This window comes from Silurus meridionalis, chromosome 6 (assembly GCF_014805685.1).
Source record: "Silurus meridionalis isolate SWU-2019-XX chromosome 6, ASM1480568v1, whole genome shotgun sequence".
NCBI lineage: Eukaryota > Metazoa > Chordata > Actinopteri > Siluriformes > Siluridae > Silurus > Silurus meridionalis.
The window spans coordinates 19045992-19064123 of record NC_060889.1 but is presented as its reverse complement, the minus strand read 5'-3'; the positions used below and the strand labels follow the sequence as shown (position 1 = coordinate 19064123).

Below are 18132 nucleotides of genomic sequence, written 5' to 3'. Positions count from 1 at the left end.
AAGTTAACACTCATTTCATGAACTCTATATCTTTTTTTCAGGTGAAACTGGTAGCAAAGGCCTTCCAGGAACTATTATTTTAGCCCCAATACCGGACGTGCCAGCTGGGCCTCAGGGTCCACATGGAGCCCCTGGCCTTACTGGTTATACCGGATCATCAGGCCAACCTGGTTTTCCTGGACGCCCAGGTGAGATGCACATTACAGTTAATCAAATTTTAATTATTCATATCCAGAACATTGTAATAATTAGTTATGGTCAAAACAATACATCATATTTTTTCTACCACCCAAATTCCAAAAAAGTTGGAATTTGTGTTGTAGAACAACAGGGACACTGTGTAAAATGTAAATAAAACAGTTCTGGGTGTCCTTTGTTGTATTTTTCATTTTAAATGCAGTGCCACCTGAGGGCACAGAGATCACAGGCATCCAATATTGATTTTTGCCCTTGTCTCTTGTGTAGAGATTTCTTCAGGTTTTTGAAACTTCTGATGATATTATGTACTGTAAATGATGAGATATTTAACTGTTTTGCAAATTGATGTTGAGGAGCATTATTCTGAAATTGTTCTACAATTTGTATAGACATTGGTGAAGCTCTGCCCATCTTTACTTATGAGAGACTTTGCCTGTCTACTATACACTATTTATACCCAATTAGGTTAATTGACCTGTTGTCAATAAACCTAATTAGTTGCTAAATGTTTCTCCAACCGCTTAATTTTAATAACACTTTTTTCAGATTTTTGTTGCACCATCCCAATTTTGTTTGGACATGTTGCAGCCATTCAAAATTTAAATTCTAAATTACCTTATTTGTTCTTGAATATATATTTCTTCAGTTTAAACATTGTATATGTATTCTACATTTTAATTGTATATAAAATATTAGAAAATCATTGCACTCTGGTTTTTTTTTATATTTTACACAGTGTTACCAACTTTTTTTTGAATCTGGATTGTATGACAAACAGTTATTTATTACACATTTGTGAATTTGTCATCTTTTCTGAACAAAAAACTTGCACTTTGGTTTTAGTTCACTGTGTTTCATTTGTACACTACATGTCTTTTTGTTTACAACCTGAAGGTCCCAAAGGAAAGTTTGGACCGATGGGCAAACCTGGTCGCCTTGGTCCATCTGGACCTTCAGGACCTATTGGAGACCATGGAATTCCAGGATATCAGGGACCTGCTGGGGACAAAGGTGAGTTGAATGTTTTTTATTTATATATTTATTTATTTTTTAACCAGGCCTGAGAGCAGTGTGAGAAAGGCGATTTTGTTTGAAATTGGAACCTACTGTTTGGGAATGTACTGTTTATTCATGATGCAGTACGAGCAAACATCATCAGGTATTAATCATAAGCAGTCAACTATTTTTATAATTTTTGCTTATATACTGTAAGCCTTGATTCCCAGATTTGGGGATGAAGCTTAAATAGCTTTTTTTTCTGCAGCCTTTGATTTACTTTTTCTCATTGTTAGGTATTCCTGGTAGGCAGGGAAAACCAGGTCTTCCAGGTTTGCCTGGACGTGCCATCGGGATTGGCTACACTCTAGTAAAGCACAGTCAGTCCAGCCAGGTGCCGATGTGCCCCCAGGGCATGGACAAACTGTGGGATGGATACAGCTTGCTTTATGTAGAAGGACAAGAGAAAGCCCATAACCAAGACCTAGGTAAGACACTTCAAGACATTAGTGATTTAGTACAGTGTATAATAATATCAGTAAACATGGACATTTTTGTACAAAAAGCCAAATACTAGTAGAAAGGTGATATTAGCTTTTATCATTCTTTAAATTTTTCTTTTTCTTTCAATGGCCTCCCATTCTCTGTTTTCTCTTTATAACTTTTTTCTGATTTTACAGGATTGGCTGGCTCATGTCTACCTCGTTTCAATACTATTCCCTTTCTTTACTGCACAAGCAATGAGCTCTGTTATTATGCCAGTCGCAATGACAAGTCCTACTGGCTCTCTACATCAGCACCAATTCCCATGATGCCTGTGGCCAATGAGCAGATTATACAATACATCAGCCGTTGTTCAGTGTGTGAAGCTTTATCTCAAGCTGTGGCTGTCCACAGTCAAGATATTACTATCCCCCCCTGTCCACAGGGGTGGAGGAGCCTGTGGATTGGTTACTCCTTCCTTATGGTGAGACAAACACTAATACATAGTTTCATAATAGATACTGAAACATACTGTTTCTCTTGTTCTCCTCCTAAAACCTAAAATGTTTGTGAATTTTCAGAATAAAAAAAAAGTTTTTGGCATGCTTGCAGATTTCAGTATGAGAATGTTGTATTGTATTGTACAATGGCAATGTATATATGAAAAAACTCCAGTCTTCTGGCCAGCAAGAGTCCTGTCTCTAACTAACTGACAGGAATTATATATTTTTGGGTAATTGGGTATATTATAATTGGGTTAGCCATGAGATTACATTAATACATTGGATTAATAAATCTGTAAACTTTTATCCACTACATAATAAAGAAAAAATGTACCTTCTTAGAAGATACTTGATTTCAAATCTATCATTTTAAACATATCTCATCATAATTTAATCTCTTCATCACAGACACAGCTCAAATTCACTTCCAATAATTCTCACAGTTGTTATTTTCCTATTGTACGAGTTGCTGTAGAGAAGCCTTTCTTTTTTTTTCTGTGTTGGTTGTATGGTAACTTGCTGTTTCTCCTCTAATCAGCACACGGCTGCAGGGGCTGAGGGAGGTGGACAGTCACTGGTTTCTCCAGGCTCGTGTTTGGAAGACTTCCGTGCAACACCTTTTATCGAATGCAATGGAGCTCGGGGCACCTGCTTCTTCTTCAACAACAAGCATAGCTTCTGGCTAACCACTGTGCAACCGGAGAGGCAGTTTACACAAAGTCCTGAATCAGAGACCCTGAAGGGAGTTCAGTACCGTGGCCGCATCAGCCGTTGCCAAGTCTGCATGAAAATCTTGTAGCCAGCGCACACTCCAGGACGGGAGAGGGAACTTTTAACAAAGAATAGAGAACAAGAAATGAGAACACAAATATTCTCTGACCCACTGACTGACTATATGAGACTCATGGTACTTGTTGAAGCCTTCTACAAATCCATGGTTAAAGCAGCAAGCGGTTCCAAGTAAAACGTTTTTTTTTTCTCTTATTTCATTTATCATCATTGGTGCTACGAGAAACTGCAATGTTTTTTATTTTTATTTTAACTAGTCAAAGTTTGTCTTACATATTCATGGCTACCTCGGAGAGTGTGTCCCAAATCCCCAATGGGAAGCACTGAAACATTAATGTAAGACTGTAGGCCTTTTATAACACAAGCAAAAACTTCTAGTGTGATTCAACAATGACATGTTTGGGTGGGAATTCTTTGAGATATGGAACAAACTATAATATATTGCTTGTTTGTGATTAGGTAAAGTGGGCAAAGGCTACGGTTTGTAGTTAACACTTATAAATTATAATCTTCTGACATGTACCCTTAAAGTATTGCACTGAATTGAATATCTGCGTAAAAAATATGAGTATTAGCAACTGTAGAAAATGAACATTCCACTTTGACAATTGCCGCGCCAAATATCTCATTATAAAAAAAGGCTCATATATTCTAACACTAAATAATTGACTTCCTGCTCTATATAATTTGCATGCTTATATGTCACCTTATTTCCATGTCACCTTTACTACAATGTTACCAACAAGGAGCCTTTCAGCTGCACATATTCACTGCTTTCCACATCCAAAACTTCAACTACAGGACCTGGAGATGTTTGTCCCTTAGTGTTACTACAGTGTGTTTGCAAAGTCTCTTAAAGAGATAGGTAAATATATAACCACTATATTCATTTGCCTCTTAAGCTCTCTTTGGTAGCCTTGAGTTTTCAGCATGGTTTTCAATGGTTTTCTGTAAAACGTTAAATTGTAGTTTCATCCTTTGGTAGGAAAGAATCCATGTAGTAAATTGCAAAAATGTGTATAATTTGTACATTTAGGATGGTTTATAAAGTCATATATATCCTGATGTGTATATTTTACCAGTATTTGTATTTTTCCTTACACTGAGTTACATGAATACATTTTCCCATACATAAATTTGAGTTTGTCACAAAGCTGATTTTTCAGTATTAGTTTTGGTGCAGAAATTCTTGTTATCTTATTGTTCTGTTTTTTTAACCAAAGCTTTTTCAATGTATAATTCTGCTCCCTATTAAATGAATTGTTAAAAAATAAATTATAAGAATTGACCCCACTGACTTGTCATTTATAACATTACAGACCTTTAATAAAGTTTTTATAAAAGTTTTAATAAAGTTTGTTTTTGTGTGAGAGTTCAACATTTGACTAAAAGACTTAACAAGGTGTATAGCTTAACATATGATCTGCTAACTAACAATCAAGTTGAGCACCTGCAGAATTTGGATGCTTTTTCTCGCATATCAGTTGGCACATGTTTTGAACAATAACTAGAGCTCTAGCACACAACTGCAAATAGAGAGCAGCACCAGGTCTTTGATTTTCCCTTAAAATTGCTCTACTTGTACAAGTGTAGATCTTTCGGTCACTTCCACTTCTCACCTGCAGAATTAGTCTCTATGGCATCTTATTCCCATTTATCCTGCCCTCTTTTGCTCTCCGGACCTGCCTGCTACTTCCCGTTGTTCTTCTGGATAGAGGTTTCATAAATGAGAAACTACTCACTGGTGTTGGAAATGGCTTTGCATGAACAGCTTAAAGATACATGAGATTACTACAGAGGCTTAAACAATGAAAATGAATTTGAAATTTTGGTATTCATATAAACAGCTGCTACAATGACTCAGGGCTATAATTTCCCTAATGGTCCCCATCAGTGAATAAAACCTCAATAAAATCATAAAACTATAATGAATGAAAATTTGTTTGTGACCAAAATTAGGTTCTCTTTTAAGTATGGACCCTGTATTTTTTCCTTAAATCCTCTCAGGAAGTTTGTCACCAGTGGCTTGATTAGGAATATATAGAATAGATTAACCTTTATTTGCAGCCTCTTCAGCATCAATACAATACAAGGATCAGCCATGATATGGTGCCCCTGGAGCAAAGAAGGTTAAGGGTGGCAGCTTGGCAATACCAGAGCTTGAACCCCCAACCTTCCAAACTTATAGGGAATCATCTATGAATTTGAAATGTATATATTTTTTTTATTTCTGTAAAACTGCTTTGTGATTGTGTTATACAAATCAAAATTTACTGAAATCCCGTCACCAGAGAAAAGTCCAGTGTTCCCAGGGTAAGCAACTACTGAAGATAGATAGATAGATAGATAGATAGATAGATAGATAGATAGATAGATAGATAGATAGATAGATAGATAGATAGATAGATAGATAGATAGATAGATAGAGTGAGGAAAATAAGTATTTGAACACCCTGCTATTTTGCAAGTTCTCCCACTTAGGAATCATGGAGGGGTCTGAAATTGTCATCGTAGGTGCATGTCCACTGTGACAGACATAATCTAAATAAAAATCCAAAAATCACAATATATGGTTTTTAAACAATTTATTTGTATGATACAGCTGCAAATAAATATTTGAACACCTGTCTATCAGCTAGAATTCTGACCCACAAAGACCTGTTAGTCTGCCTTTAAAATGTCCACCTCCACTACATTTATTATCCTAAATTAGATGCACCTGTTTGAGGTCGTTAGCTGCATAAAGACACCTGTCCACCCCATACAATCAGTAAGAATCCAACTACTATCATGGCCAAGACTAAAGAGCTGTCCAAAGACACTAGAGACAAAATTGTACACCTCCACCAGGCTGGAAAGGGCTACGGGGAAATTGCCAAGCAGCTTGGTGAAAAAAGGTCCACTGTTGGAGCAATTATTAGAAAATGGAAGAAGCTAAACATGACTGTCAATCTCCCTCGGACTGGGGCTCCATGCAAGATCTCACCTCGTGGGGTCTCAATGATCCTAAGGAAGGTGAGAAATCAGCCCAGAACTACATGGGAGGAGCTGGTCAATGACCTGAAAAGAGCTGGGACCACCGTTACTGTTGGTAATACACTAAGACATCATGGTTTGAAATCATGCATGGCACGGAAGGTTCCCCTGCTTAAACCAGCACATGTCCAGGCACGTCTTAAGTTTGCCAATGACCATTTGGATGATCCAGAGGAGTCATGGGAGAAAGTCATGTGGTCAGATGAGACCAAAATAGAAATTTTGGGAAACAACCTCCTTCCCTCAGTTAGAGCATTGAAGATGGGTCGAGGCTGGGTCTTCCAACATGACAATGACCCGAAGCACACAGCCAGGATAACCAAGGAGTGGCTCTGTAAGAAGCATATCAAGGTTCTGGCGTGGCCTAGCCAGTCTCCAGACCTAAACCCAATAGAGAATCTTTGGAGGGAGCTCAAACTCTGTGTTTCTCAGCGACAGGCCAGAAACCTGACTGATCTAGAGAAGATCTGTGTGGAGGAGTGGGCCAAAATCCCTCCTGCAGTGTGTGCAAACCTGGTAAAAAACTACAGAAAACGTTTGACCTCTGTAATTGCAAACAAAGGCTACTGTACCAAATATTAACATTGACTTTCTCAGGTGTTCAAATACTGTGTTCAAATAATTTGCAGCTGTATCATACAAATAAATAGTTAAAAAATCATACATTGTGATTTCTGGATTATTTTTTTTAGTTCATGTCTCTCACAGTGGACATGCACCTCCATGATTTCTAAGTGGGAGAACTTACAAAATAGCAGAGTGTTCAAATACTTATTTTCCTCACTGTTGATAGATAGATAGATAGATAGATAGATAGATAGATAGATAGATAGATAGATAGATAGATAGATAGATAGATAGATAGATAGATAGATAGGTGAATGGAGCGATGGATGGATGAATGAATGAATGTATTTTAACGGACTCATTTTGAGTTTAAAGCCTCCAGGGCTGTAGATGGCGGTGTGGCGCTTTAGTCGCAAACCTTACAGATATTGCAGCGTCTTCAGCATCAATACAAACAACAATCCCTCTGTGGAAATAACATTTTTTCTCAACTGATTTGGCACTTACAAACAGGTAAAATATATATATGGGAAAAGAACTTGGTCTAACACAGGAAAGGGCAATTTTAATATTATATAGTGTTGATTTAATATTTGCATTAATTTTATTTTTTATTATTATTTATGTGTATGTTATTTAAGCTGCGTCAGATGAACTGGTGTAAATGTGATGGGATGTGTATGTACGGATATGTTAATGTGAATGGTTTCTACACTGGTGTGTGTGTGTGTGCTTTGCTCGGTGGTGTTATTGTGCTGTACACTGTGCTGATGGATGAGTGGTTATTATAGTGTGTATAAGGCGGGGCAGGACACTGCCAGAGTGTGCATTCAAAAGGAAATTGATACCCAGTGTTTTTAAACAGTATTGCAGAAAGTCAGTGCGATGATGCCGCAGTGCAGGTAAAGTCGTGTGTTTGTCTCTTCATTATTCTTTGTTTACGCACTCATTGGGTTTATGACGTTTAGAAAATGTCGTAGTTCTCTGACTTTCCGTCCACTAACAGTTTTCAAACGGGGGAGGACTGATAATAAACACCCAGACGGATCTCATTCCTAGTGTAAATCAAATAACTCAATAGTTTAAGGAGCCAAAGGTAGAGATGAGGATCACAGATTCTGACCACAAGCTGTATGTAATGAGGTTTATAGTGTTTTGCTTTGTTTCTTTGTATCCACTGTACCATGTCGAATGATTGTTTTAACATTGTACCAAAGCAGCTTCATAAATGGTTCAGGTTTTGGTCCTACCAAAGTCAGACGTGACAGTGACAAGGAAAGACTCTGAGACTGCGAAGATGAAGAAACCTGATTATTGTCTGATTATAACTCTTTACTACAAAGTGTTAAGTGTGTTGATGTGATGTTCAATGTTCTGGTGAATTTCATGCACAGGCGGATTGAGGCAGCGCTGGAAAACAGTGGTGCTCACACAAAATATTGACACTTTGGACACAGTTTTGTTCACTTAGGGTGTACTTACTTTTGTTGCCAGTTGTTTAGACAATAATGGCTGCATGTTGTTATTTTCAGAGGACAATCTGTTATTTAAAAGTTCTGTTTTTCAGTTATAAGATTTTTTGTTAAAAGATTGTGATGAAAATGGTAAGTGATTGTGATTGATTGAAAGAAAGTACAATTTTCACTACAGAAAGGGTCGAGGTTGCATGCTTTCCTGTAAAAAAAATACCATCTCTAACATGCCCCTGCTTGTTTTAACCTCGTGTTTATGAAAACCGTGCATGTACATCACATGCGTAATTTTGTGTCCTTGATTGTTGACGTTTTAAAAATGCTGAAGTCTTATCCTGATATGTGGTGTGCGTTTAGTCTGTGTTTAGATCTTCTAATAACATTTTGTGAAATGTGCTGCATTTCTGAGTTTTATCTACTAATATAATACAGTTATTAGTATTACTTGCCTTTGAAATAAGAACATGTGTGTAAACTGCATGTGTCTGGTTGCAGGTGCCTGTTATAAACACACATTGTGTTTATTTAGATTGGAAGATATTATGCACAAGATAAAACCGACACTTCAGCTCCTAAAATGCTGTATCTACTGTACTTCACTTTGATATATATGCGTGGTTAGGTTCTAAAAAGTGAAAGTTTTTTTTTTTCTGCTTTTTAGGTACGCTGGAATATTCAGAGACCCTCTCGGACATGTCATATGTCTTCATCAATGACACGTCGCAGACAAGCGTGCCGTTACTGCAGGCCTGCATTGATGGAGACTTAGCATTCGCCAGACGGCTTCTGGAGACAGGCTGTGATCCAAACATCCGTGACAACCGTGGTCGCACCGGCCTTCACCTAGCAGCAGCACGAGGCAATGTGGAAATCTGCCGCTTCCTGCACAAATTTGGAGCAGATCTGCTCGCCACTGATTATCAAGGAAATACTGCACTGCATCTGTGTGGACATGTTGACACCATCCAGTTCCTCGTGTCTAATGGCCTCAAGATAGACATCTGGTGAGATATTTTAAGATAATTTCAGAGTGGTCTAAGCATTAAATATATCGCTAAGGAATTGCTGGATAGTTACTTAATATTGAATGAATGCCATGTGTTTTTTTTCTAATGACAGCAAGTTTAGAAACGTATTTAATTTAAGCCTTTAATTTAAGCTGTATTTAAGCCTTGGTCAGCTTCTAAGCTCCCTATCAGTAAAATTACAGTAAGTGTACATAGTGAGTAAAGCTGGTTCCTGTTTTTTGTGGTGCATTGTGAAACGGAGACAATATTCCAGTGCGTTGAAAGAATTGAGATTAAGATGGCTCATAATTTGGCCGCCTCCCTGATCTGTGTCTTGACTACTAAACAAGCAAAATGAAATACCAGAGAAACGGGTTCGTGGTGAAAGCGAGCCATTACTACAAGCCATTTGTAGCTATATGAGTTACATTCGATTGGTAAGGAACAACCAGAATGAAAAATTGGGGAAAAGCCTGCGTCTCTTGTTGTGTATTTAATCATCATATATATAACAATGGCTTTGTGCTCTGTGTGGACTCTCAAAATCTTAAAATCAGAAACTCAACTTTGTGCACACTTATTTCTAATAATTTTTTGTATAAGATGCATCCTGAAAGTCGGCTGTGTGTTGTTTGTGTTTAATCAGTAATCATAATGGCTCGACTCCTCTGGTGCTGGCCAAGCGGCGAGGCGTGAATAAAGATGCCATTCGGCTGCTGGAGGGTTTGGAGGAACAGGAGGTGAAGGGCTTCAACAGAGGCACTCATTCCAAACTAGAGACCATGCAGATGGCCGAGAGTGAGAGGTGAGCAGGAAGAGACTCCAGCTGTCCTCACTTTTATCTCATATTGAAGCCCATTTAAAGTTTTGTTAAATCTGCCCCAGGTGTATATTTATGCACAGTACACATAGCAGGCTCACTGATGAGAATACGTAAGTAAGAAACCTAAAAAATGATTTCAGAGCTGGGATTTGATTTTGTATGCTGATACAGGAAGTCGGTGAGTATCCTTTGGATATTGTAATGATCTAATGCAGTGGTCCCCACCCCCCGGGCCGCAGACCAACACCGGTCCGTGGGTCAATTGGTACCGGGCCGCACAGAAAGACTACATAACACATTATTTCCATTTTATTTATTATCTGATTCTGAACGATGTTCTATTTTGGGAAATTACCGGATTCTCTCCGCCCAACTGTCTATGACTCACTCTTGATGCATGTCATGATGTCTCAGTCACATGTCTTACCTCCATCCACTACCTTCTTAAAGGGGCTGCTCCGGCCGCTAACACATAATACATTACCGCTAAATTCAAACCCCCAAGCCGGCAAAATGAACAAAAAACAACACAGTTGATTAACGTTTATTATGTTTAGAAAATACAGTTTTTTATGCTGGTGGTATCATTATATTTTGTTGTATTTATCCGCTACACCTTAAAGGCCGGTGCGTGAAAATATTGTCTGACATTAAAGCGGTCCTGGTGCAAAAAAGGTTGGAGACCACTGATCTAATGTTTCAGTTTACTTACATTTAATTGCCCTAAATTTTTTGTTCCTAGTGCGATGGAGAGCCACTCACTGCTGAACCCCAATCTGCAGAACAGTGAGGGTGTACTGTCCAGTTTTCGCTCGACCTGGCAGGAGTTTGTGGAGGATCTGGGTTTCTGGAGGGTTCTCCTGCTTTTAGTGATCATCGCTCTGCTTTCTCTGGGCATTGCTTACTATGTGAGTGGGGTTTTGCCCTTCTCTGCCAGCCAGCTGGAGCTGGTCCACTAAAAAGACCACACATGCACTCGGCTTTAAATCTAGTCTCAGATCCAACAAAGCTGTGTTTTATACAATTCAATGATTTTCTTCATCCAAATTAGCTCTTAAGTAACTCGAATTCTGTGTGAAACTGAATTAAAGGCGTATCTTGACAGGTCTTAAAAACATGAAGTATTTAAAGCATGTGGAGAAACATTATGAGACAGAAGTTGTTGTTATGGTGTGCTATTAGCAGCGTTACAGAATGATGCCCTACTTCGAATGAATGTACATTTTCATTTCTTTATATTATTATTCATTTACGACAAGCTTTAGGAGTTTATTTATACTGCAATTGAATTTATTTATTGTTTGTCTTTCAAACATTTGTTGTATAGTCGTATAGATGATCAGAATGTAGTTATAAGTTGTTATACTTTTATTTGTCTTATCAAATTTGATCTTGTCATTAACTCAGACTTGATACCTTCTACTGGTTTTCATTCTGTTTTGTCAGTATGTTGTGATTGTTATATGAAACCAAAAAGGGTCTGTTCCCTTTTTCTTCTTTTCCCATTATTCATCATTCAGCTTCTTTATACATGTGTAAAATAGGAAAAAAATCAGTGACAAATGAAAAGGGACCAGGAAAAATTTTAATAATTGATCATTGATGACTTAAGGGCACTTATGATCACAGATGTCTCCTTAGAATGTAAATTAGTGCAGCATGCCTCTGTTAGATGCTGTCATGTCCATTATCATAGTCTGTACAAGCATTTATTTTTTTTCTTATTTTTAATGTTTGGGTTTTTTTCTCAGTTACCTGGAATTACATTGGAGGAACAACATGTTTAGCAATGTCTACAACAAAACCTGATATTTCAAGAATGCAGAAGCAAATGTGGCATTTTTCTCTTTATAGTGGTTTTGATGATGATGATGATGATGATGATGGTGAATATTATTATTGTTTATTATTATAGATTAATAGACTGTGTTGCTACAGCAGCATTTGACCAACTGTAAAATGAATCAGTGTATTAATGAAGGCTCTGCGTATTGTTTACTTATCCTTTGGATACTTGTAAATATTTTGAATGTGTTTAACAGCACTCACTGTTGTTTCATTTTGGAAGCTTTCCTTATGGTGAACTATTAAATTTAAGATACTCATGTGTGAGTCTCCCTTATGTGAGCCGCTTGTATAAGATATGCTTTTTATTTATGTATTTATATTTTAAAGGAAATGCATTAAAAATGATATAAATGGAGCAGACAGCAGCTATAATACTTAATAACAACCTCGCCACACAGATCCTTATTTTATTTGCTGCCTTGCTGATTTTAGTTACTTAGATAACAAAGATTCATTTGTGTTTTAATGTTTATTTAAGTAATTATAATCAGCAAGGCAGCAAATAAAATGCCTGATTTTATACAACAATTATAGTCATATTTTGACACTGAGATACAAACCAAAAAAATCCCAAAAGTTTGCCGGTATTAAATAAATAATAAAAATTAATTTTGCCCCCCCAAAAAACGGTTCTTATTTGTGAGCTGAGCCCAAATGCTTACCGTCAATAGTACAGACTTTTCACTTGTCTGATTTCCTCCGTGCACCGGAAACGGAAGTAGACATTCAAAACAAACCTGCTAGCTAACAATCTAAAGAGAAAGGGAAAAAAAATCACCGGAGATTATTGTATGATTTCTCGTATGTTATAAACCATGGTGTCGAAGTTAAAACCTGGCGATTATTTCTGATCATGAATCTAAAAGGGCTTTTCCAGGATTTTAATCCCAGGTGAGTGCTAATGCTGAAACTGAAGCCAAGTGATGTTTCACATATAATGGTGTGTGATGTAACATTAGCGTTAATAATAATAATAATAATAATAATAATAAAAGAGTGTATAGTGAATGGGATAATACAATTTTACCCTAAAAATATGTTTATCCTTATATAGTAATTAGACATATATTCTGTAAATCAGTGTTCCTCTGCGTAAAACATATGGTTTGTATGTTACTGTGTTACTGTTCACATCCATAAACTCCAGTATATGTTACTAATCCCCATTCAGTCAGTACACACTGTGTTCATTATAAACATGTTTAAGATTCATTAGTTTCTGCTGAACGCCCGAATCTTGTATGTCTCTGTTAATGATAAAACAGCTTTTGGTGATATTGATTGAATTGTTCTGTCGCAGCAAATTCCTCATCTATGCCTCCCTTCTGCTGTTCTCCATCTTGCTGGCTCTGAAGCTGGATGGAGTTATTCAGTGGAGTTACTGGGCAGTGTTCACTCCCCTCTGGCTCTGGAAGCTTCTGGTTGTCATCGGAGCCTCAATTGGGACTGGGGTGTGGGCGAGTAACCCACGATACAGGTGTCTTACAAATACTGTTCTTTATCTCAAACTGATAAATAGAATTGCACCATTTTTTTATTTCATTTTCTTCATCCACTTAAAACGTTACTCTATACAAATTCTACCCATGTGCATGCACATTTACAAGTCCGAAGAAGAAAAAAAGATTAGTAGAAATGAGGAACCTGATTACAAATCAGAGAAACTGGTTATCTGATTGTACAAAAGTTTATTTTGGTCAGAGAAACTAGTCATGCCACAGATAACATCTGTACAATTATCTGCTTGTGCAAAGGTTTATCTGGGTCAAATATCACACACAGTTTCATAACAGTAAACTATTCCTGACATTTGAAACATGTCTAATATGTCTTCCTTTACCACATCCATAAACTTCCTTCCTCTTTTCCTCCTTCCTGGTGGCTCCATCCTCAGCATTCTTCTACCGATATACCCCATGTCCCTCCTCTGCACATGTCCAAACCATCTCAATCTCACCTCCCTCACCTTCTCTCCAAAACGTCCTACATGCGCTGTCCCTCTAATAAACTTGTTTCTATTCGTGTCCATCCTCATCACTAACAACGAAAACCTCAGCATCTTCAGCTCTGCTACCTCTAGCACCACCTCCTGTCTTTTACTCAATGCCACTGTCTCTAAACCATACAACATCTCAGGTCTCACCACAGTCCTATAAACATTCCCTTTTCACTCTTCTATTACAAATCACTCCTGCTATCACTCATCTAATATAATGATGTCACCAGGCTTAGATTATATAATGTACATTACACTGGGAGACTCTCAAATTATAGCAGAACTTTCCAAGCATAATTACCTTCTCCTTTCCATTCTGGCTTTTCCTTCAAGCTTATCATTAAGGTTATTCATTTTATAATCTTTTCCATTTCAGCTCATCTTTATTGTGGATCTTTACAGTGTTAAATTACATTAGCGCTCTAAGTGAAAGCTGTAATGGCAGTGTAGCGAAAGTGTTCTCTAAAAAAAGCAAACAAAGGAAGTAACTGCCAATGGATTTATTTTTTGTTACCGCATAATAATTGTATAAGTTGTAATAAATGATTTGTTGCTTTATGTTTGTGCACATATACAGAGTAGAGGGTGAGACGCATGTGGAATTCAAAGCCATGTTGATAGCAGTGACCATTCACATTCTGCTGCTGATGTTTGAAGTCCTGGTGTGTGACAGAGTCGAGAGGGGCTCCTACGTCTGGCTGCTTGTCTTCATGCCCCTCTTTTTTGCTTCACCGATGTCGGTGGCTGCTTGCGTGTGGGGGTTCCGCCATGACCGCTCATTGGAGGTCTGAAACTTTCATGCACATTCACAGTCACAAATCTGTACATTAGATAACCACATCGATCTGTTTTATAAGAATTAAAACAAGATTGCTGTGATGCACAAACCACAAAGCGAATGAACCCAAAGTGTATCCAGAAGTCAATTATTCCTCTTGTGCCATGAAAATTAGCATATGTAGTTAAAATTGTGGATCGTTCATGGGGAAAATTTACACTTAAATTATTGCAACTACAAACAGTTGTTTCCTCATCAGCCATTCTTTCTTTCTCGTGAAGAAAAAATTAAAAATAAAATGTAACTTATTACCAAAAAGACTCAAAGAAATTGTTCCTGAAGACTTTCAGATGTCAGAAAACTTTTTTGTTATAAAGCATTGACACTTGAAAGTCCTTCTAAAATATACTATAATAATAATAATTATTATTATTATTTATTATTATTATTATTTATATTATCTATTATAATTTTTATTATTATTTATATTATCTATTACTTTTTTATTAATATTTATATTATCTATATTATTATTATTTATATTATCTATTATATTTTTATTATTATTATTTATATTATCTATATTTATATTATTATTATTATTTATAGTATCTATTATATTATTATTTATATTATATATTTTATTATTATTATTATTATTATTATTTAATGTCTAAAATGATTTATTTGTTCAACGTTAGAAAATATAGATCATCTGCTGTTCAAGTCCCTGTTAATCAGTGCTTAATAAATATAAAGGATAAAAATACGATTAAAAGTAAAACATTACAAGCACAAAAATCTTTAGCCTGGGATTCGTTTAGTTTCCCAGTTGACCAGTGTATTTCAGAATGAATTAAACATGAACAATGGCTCACATGTTGTATTTGTTTTCTCTCTCAGTTGGAGATCATGTGCTCGGTCAACATTCTTCAGTTTATTTTTATTGCCTTGCGTTTGGACAAAATCATCGCCTGGGACTGGTTGGTAAGATACATGCTGTGAATCATTTCAAATTATTTGTCCAATATGTAAAAAAAAAAACCTGAATTGCACCAATAGTAAAATGTGGCACCATTTCAACACCTTTATGCTGGTTGGAAATGCTCAGATCCATAAATATCAGTCATATTCTCACTGATTTCTATAAAATCATATATTAAACCTATGAAATAATTTATATATTATGGAATTGATACAAAATCTTACAATATTTTGTTGATTAAAAGTAAAATCTTTTTTTTTTTGATATCAGAGAGTGACCTCATACACACTACTAAATGAATTCAGCAATAATGTTACATTAGTTCAGGAAGAGTTGTAGCAGAGGAGCTACAATTGTTCACTACAGAAAGCATAATGTATGAAAACCACAAACAGGAAATGTTGTAGAAGGCATTATTTGTTAAGATCATTGGACTAATAACTATATTTCTTTTGTTTTCTGTGTAGGTGGTGTGTGTGCCACTGTGGATCCTCATGTCGTTCCTGTGTCTGGTCGTGCTCTACTATATCATTTGGTCCATGCTCTTCCTGCGCTCTGTGGACATCATCGCAGAGCAGCGTCGCACTTACGTCACCATGGCTGTGAGCTGGATAACCATCGTGGTGCCACTTCTGATCTTCGAGGTGCCCTATATTCAGTTTAGATGTAAAATATATCGATGCAGTCATCGCTGAAAATCAAACTAGCACGATTGTTCGTCTTAGCCTCGGTTGTAAAGCTAACCTGCGTCTGTTCTCTGCTTCAGATCTTGCTGGTTTATAAACTGGACGGACATAACAAATTGAGTTATGTGTCTCTCTTTGTGCCTTTATGGCTCTCATTGGTCACTCTCATGGCCAGCACTTTTGGGCAGAAAGGCGGGAATCACTGTGAGTAGTTACCTATGACACTGCTGCCTTAAACAATGCTTTACAGTGTATTTTTGCCGAATCATGTGATGTGGCTCTTCAACTGACCCCAATACAAAAATGTGAATAAATGTGTGCCATTACTTTAAGCATTAATGCAAATACACTGTAATTAGACTTAAAGAGGCATGTTCTCTGTGACTGAATTTCAGAAGACATTCTACTGTGAAGGTGCTTTTTATTGGTCATGTTTACTTTACAGCACTCCGAAATCCTCTCTCCACATATCACAGAGAAGAAGGTCAAGGGCATGGTCAACAGTGGCAGCCCCAAAAGCTTCCAATCAGTAACCCAGAGCCTTAAGCACTGAGCTACTACTTATCCTGTATAAGTAGTCATTTGTGAATCAATGTTGTTAAGAGATTTTGCTTAGATTACAAGCAAGAAGCTTAAACTCAAGTTAAATGAGAAGCAACTGCTAATACATGTGGGATCACGGTGGAGTTGGCAAGTAATGGTAAAGTTCTGAGTAATGATTCGTTGTTTGATATGAATATGACAATACTTGCAATTAATTTCTCCGTTCTAACTGTTTGCACACGTTTGCACAGGGTGGTTCGGCATCCGCAAAGACTTCTGCCTTTTCCTTCTGGAGCTCTTCCCCCTCCTACGAGAGTACGGCAACATCTCCTACAACCTCCAGCATGACGATTCTGACACTTATGAAGAGACACGTGCTGTGCCTGAGCCTTTAAAAGTCGCCCCCATGTTCTTCCACAAGGAGTAGAGATCATGCCATTCCCTGAGAAATATTTCGACCCGCCCCCTAAACTGTCTTTAGACATACCTGACTGAAGGTAACTGCAGTCTGTGTACAAGAACTATACAGCGTTCCAGGAAGAGGCCAGGAACCAATACTTACTTTGTTCCTTTGTCTTCTTCTTTTTTTTTTTTTTTTCTTTCTTCCAAAACACAATTCAGGTATACTTGATATTGTTAAGAATAATGTGGGAAATGATAAAAGAGCTGGTATCAATAGTGGAGTCGTCGATCGGAAAATGCCGATTTGGCTGCGTATTGGGAATTTTAGTATAGCTTGTAGTAAATTATAATATTACATTAAAGCACTTTTCTTTTGTCCAAATTAAAATTCTCAGGCTTTTTTTTTTTTTTTCTTTCAAATAGAAAACTACTAAATCCTTGTCTTCAGCACAGGTTTGCTGATCGAGAGCCTAGAGCTTGTATTGTATTTTTTTCCTGTATTTCTTCACTGATTTCTGTATTTAGCATATTTTTTAAAGAAATGGTTGGAGATTTTATACACTGAATTACATTTCCGTAAGAGTGCATTGTGATTTATTGTGAAAAATGACAATGGGCTTCTTTTCCGTAACCGGTGAAAAATTGTTCATGTAAATATTCAAGTTCTTGCTTTTAACATTTTTGTGGTCAGCTGTAGTGTTAAAATGAGTCTGATTTGAGACAAATGAACAGTGTTTCATGATTGTGCAAATAATTCAAGCAACAGCCGTAAAGCTCTTGAAATGTATGGCTGATATTTGTACTCTGCTCTGATTTGTCTGACGGCTATAAAAACCGAAACCCCAAAAACTGCAGGAGATACAAGACAAAGACAGACTGAGCCTCATCTTAACCCTGCTAATGTCTTATTCCTGGACCAACCCTGAATCTATTCTGTTTGTTCTACTGAACATTAAACATTTGAAAGCTTTTTCATGATTCAGGTTATTATCAGTAAACCGATTTGAAGAGAGATGTTTA

At 36.9% G+C, this 18132-nt stretch overlaps 3 protein-coding genes across 7 annotated transcripts in view; all 3 read left to right on the top strand.

Moving 5' to 3' along the window:
* The window catches only part of col4a6 (collagen, type IV, alpha 6), a 73169-nt gene extending 68912 nt beyond the window's left edge, over positions 1–4257 (top strand). For all 3 annotated transcript variants that reach the window (XM_046851606.1, XM_046851605.1, XM_046851604.1), the window contains 5 exons: positions 42–188; positions 1093–1209; positions 1491–1682; positions 1875–2161; positions 2719–4257. In XM_046851606.1, the coding sequence (XP_046707562.1) occupies positions 42–188; positions 1093–1209; positions 1491–1682; positions 1875–2161; positions 2719–2979 (1004 nt within the window). In that variant the 3' untranslated portion in view covers positions 2980–4257. The remainder of the gene's footprint in view (positions 1–41; positions 189–1092; positions 1210–1490; positions 1683–1874; positions 2162–2718) is intronic.
* A 2732-nt stretch (positions 4258–6989) lies between these two features.
* ankrd46b (ankyrin repeat domain 46b) lies at positions 6990–11979 on the top strand. 2 transcript variants are annotated; one of them, XM_046850750.1, is made up of 4 exons: positions 6990–7085; positions 8706–9048; positions 9698–9856; positions 10617–11979. In XM_046850750.1, the coding sequence occupies exons 2-4, from the start codon at positions 8738–8740 to the stop codon at positions 10831–10833; spliced, it is 687 nt and encodes a 228-aa protein (XP_046706706.1). In that variant the 5' UTR covers positions 6990–7085; positions 8706–8737; the 3' UTR covers positions 10834–11979. The 2 variants fall into 2 exon arrangements, with proteins under 2 accessions (XP_046706706.1, XP_046706707.1); XM_046850751.1 differs by lacking the exon at positions 6990–7085 and adding an exon at positions 7352–7474.
* Positions 11980–12434: 455 nt separating this feature from the next.
* On the top strand, positions 12435–18082 carry LOC124386707 (transmembrane protein 185A-like). Of its 2 annotated transcripts, none has more exons than XR_006926003.1 (7): positions 12435–12613; positions 13023–13199; positions 14296–14503; positions 15400–15483; positions 15949–16125; positions 16248–16867; positions 16962–17098. XR_006926003.1 is itself a non-coding variant. In XM_046850644.1 (7 exons), the coding sequence occupies exons 1-7, from the start codon at positions 12576–12578 to the stop codon at positions 17135–17137; spliced, it is 984 nt and encodes a 327-aa protein (XP_046706600.1). In that variant the 5' UTR covers positions 12435–12575; the 3' UTR covers positions 17138–18082. The 2 variants fall into 2 exon arrangements, 1 of the variants encoding a protein (XP_046706600.1); XM_046850644.1 differs by having other exon boundaries at positions 16248–16371; positions 16962–18082.
* The last annotated feature ends 50 nt before the right edge of the window (positions 18083–18132 follow it).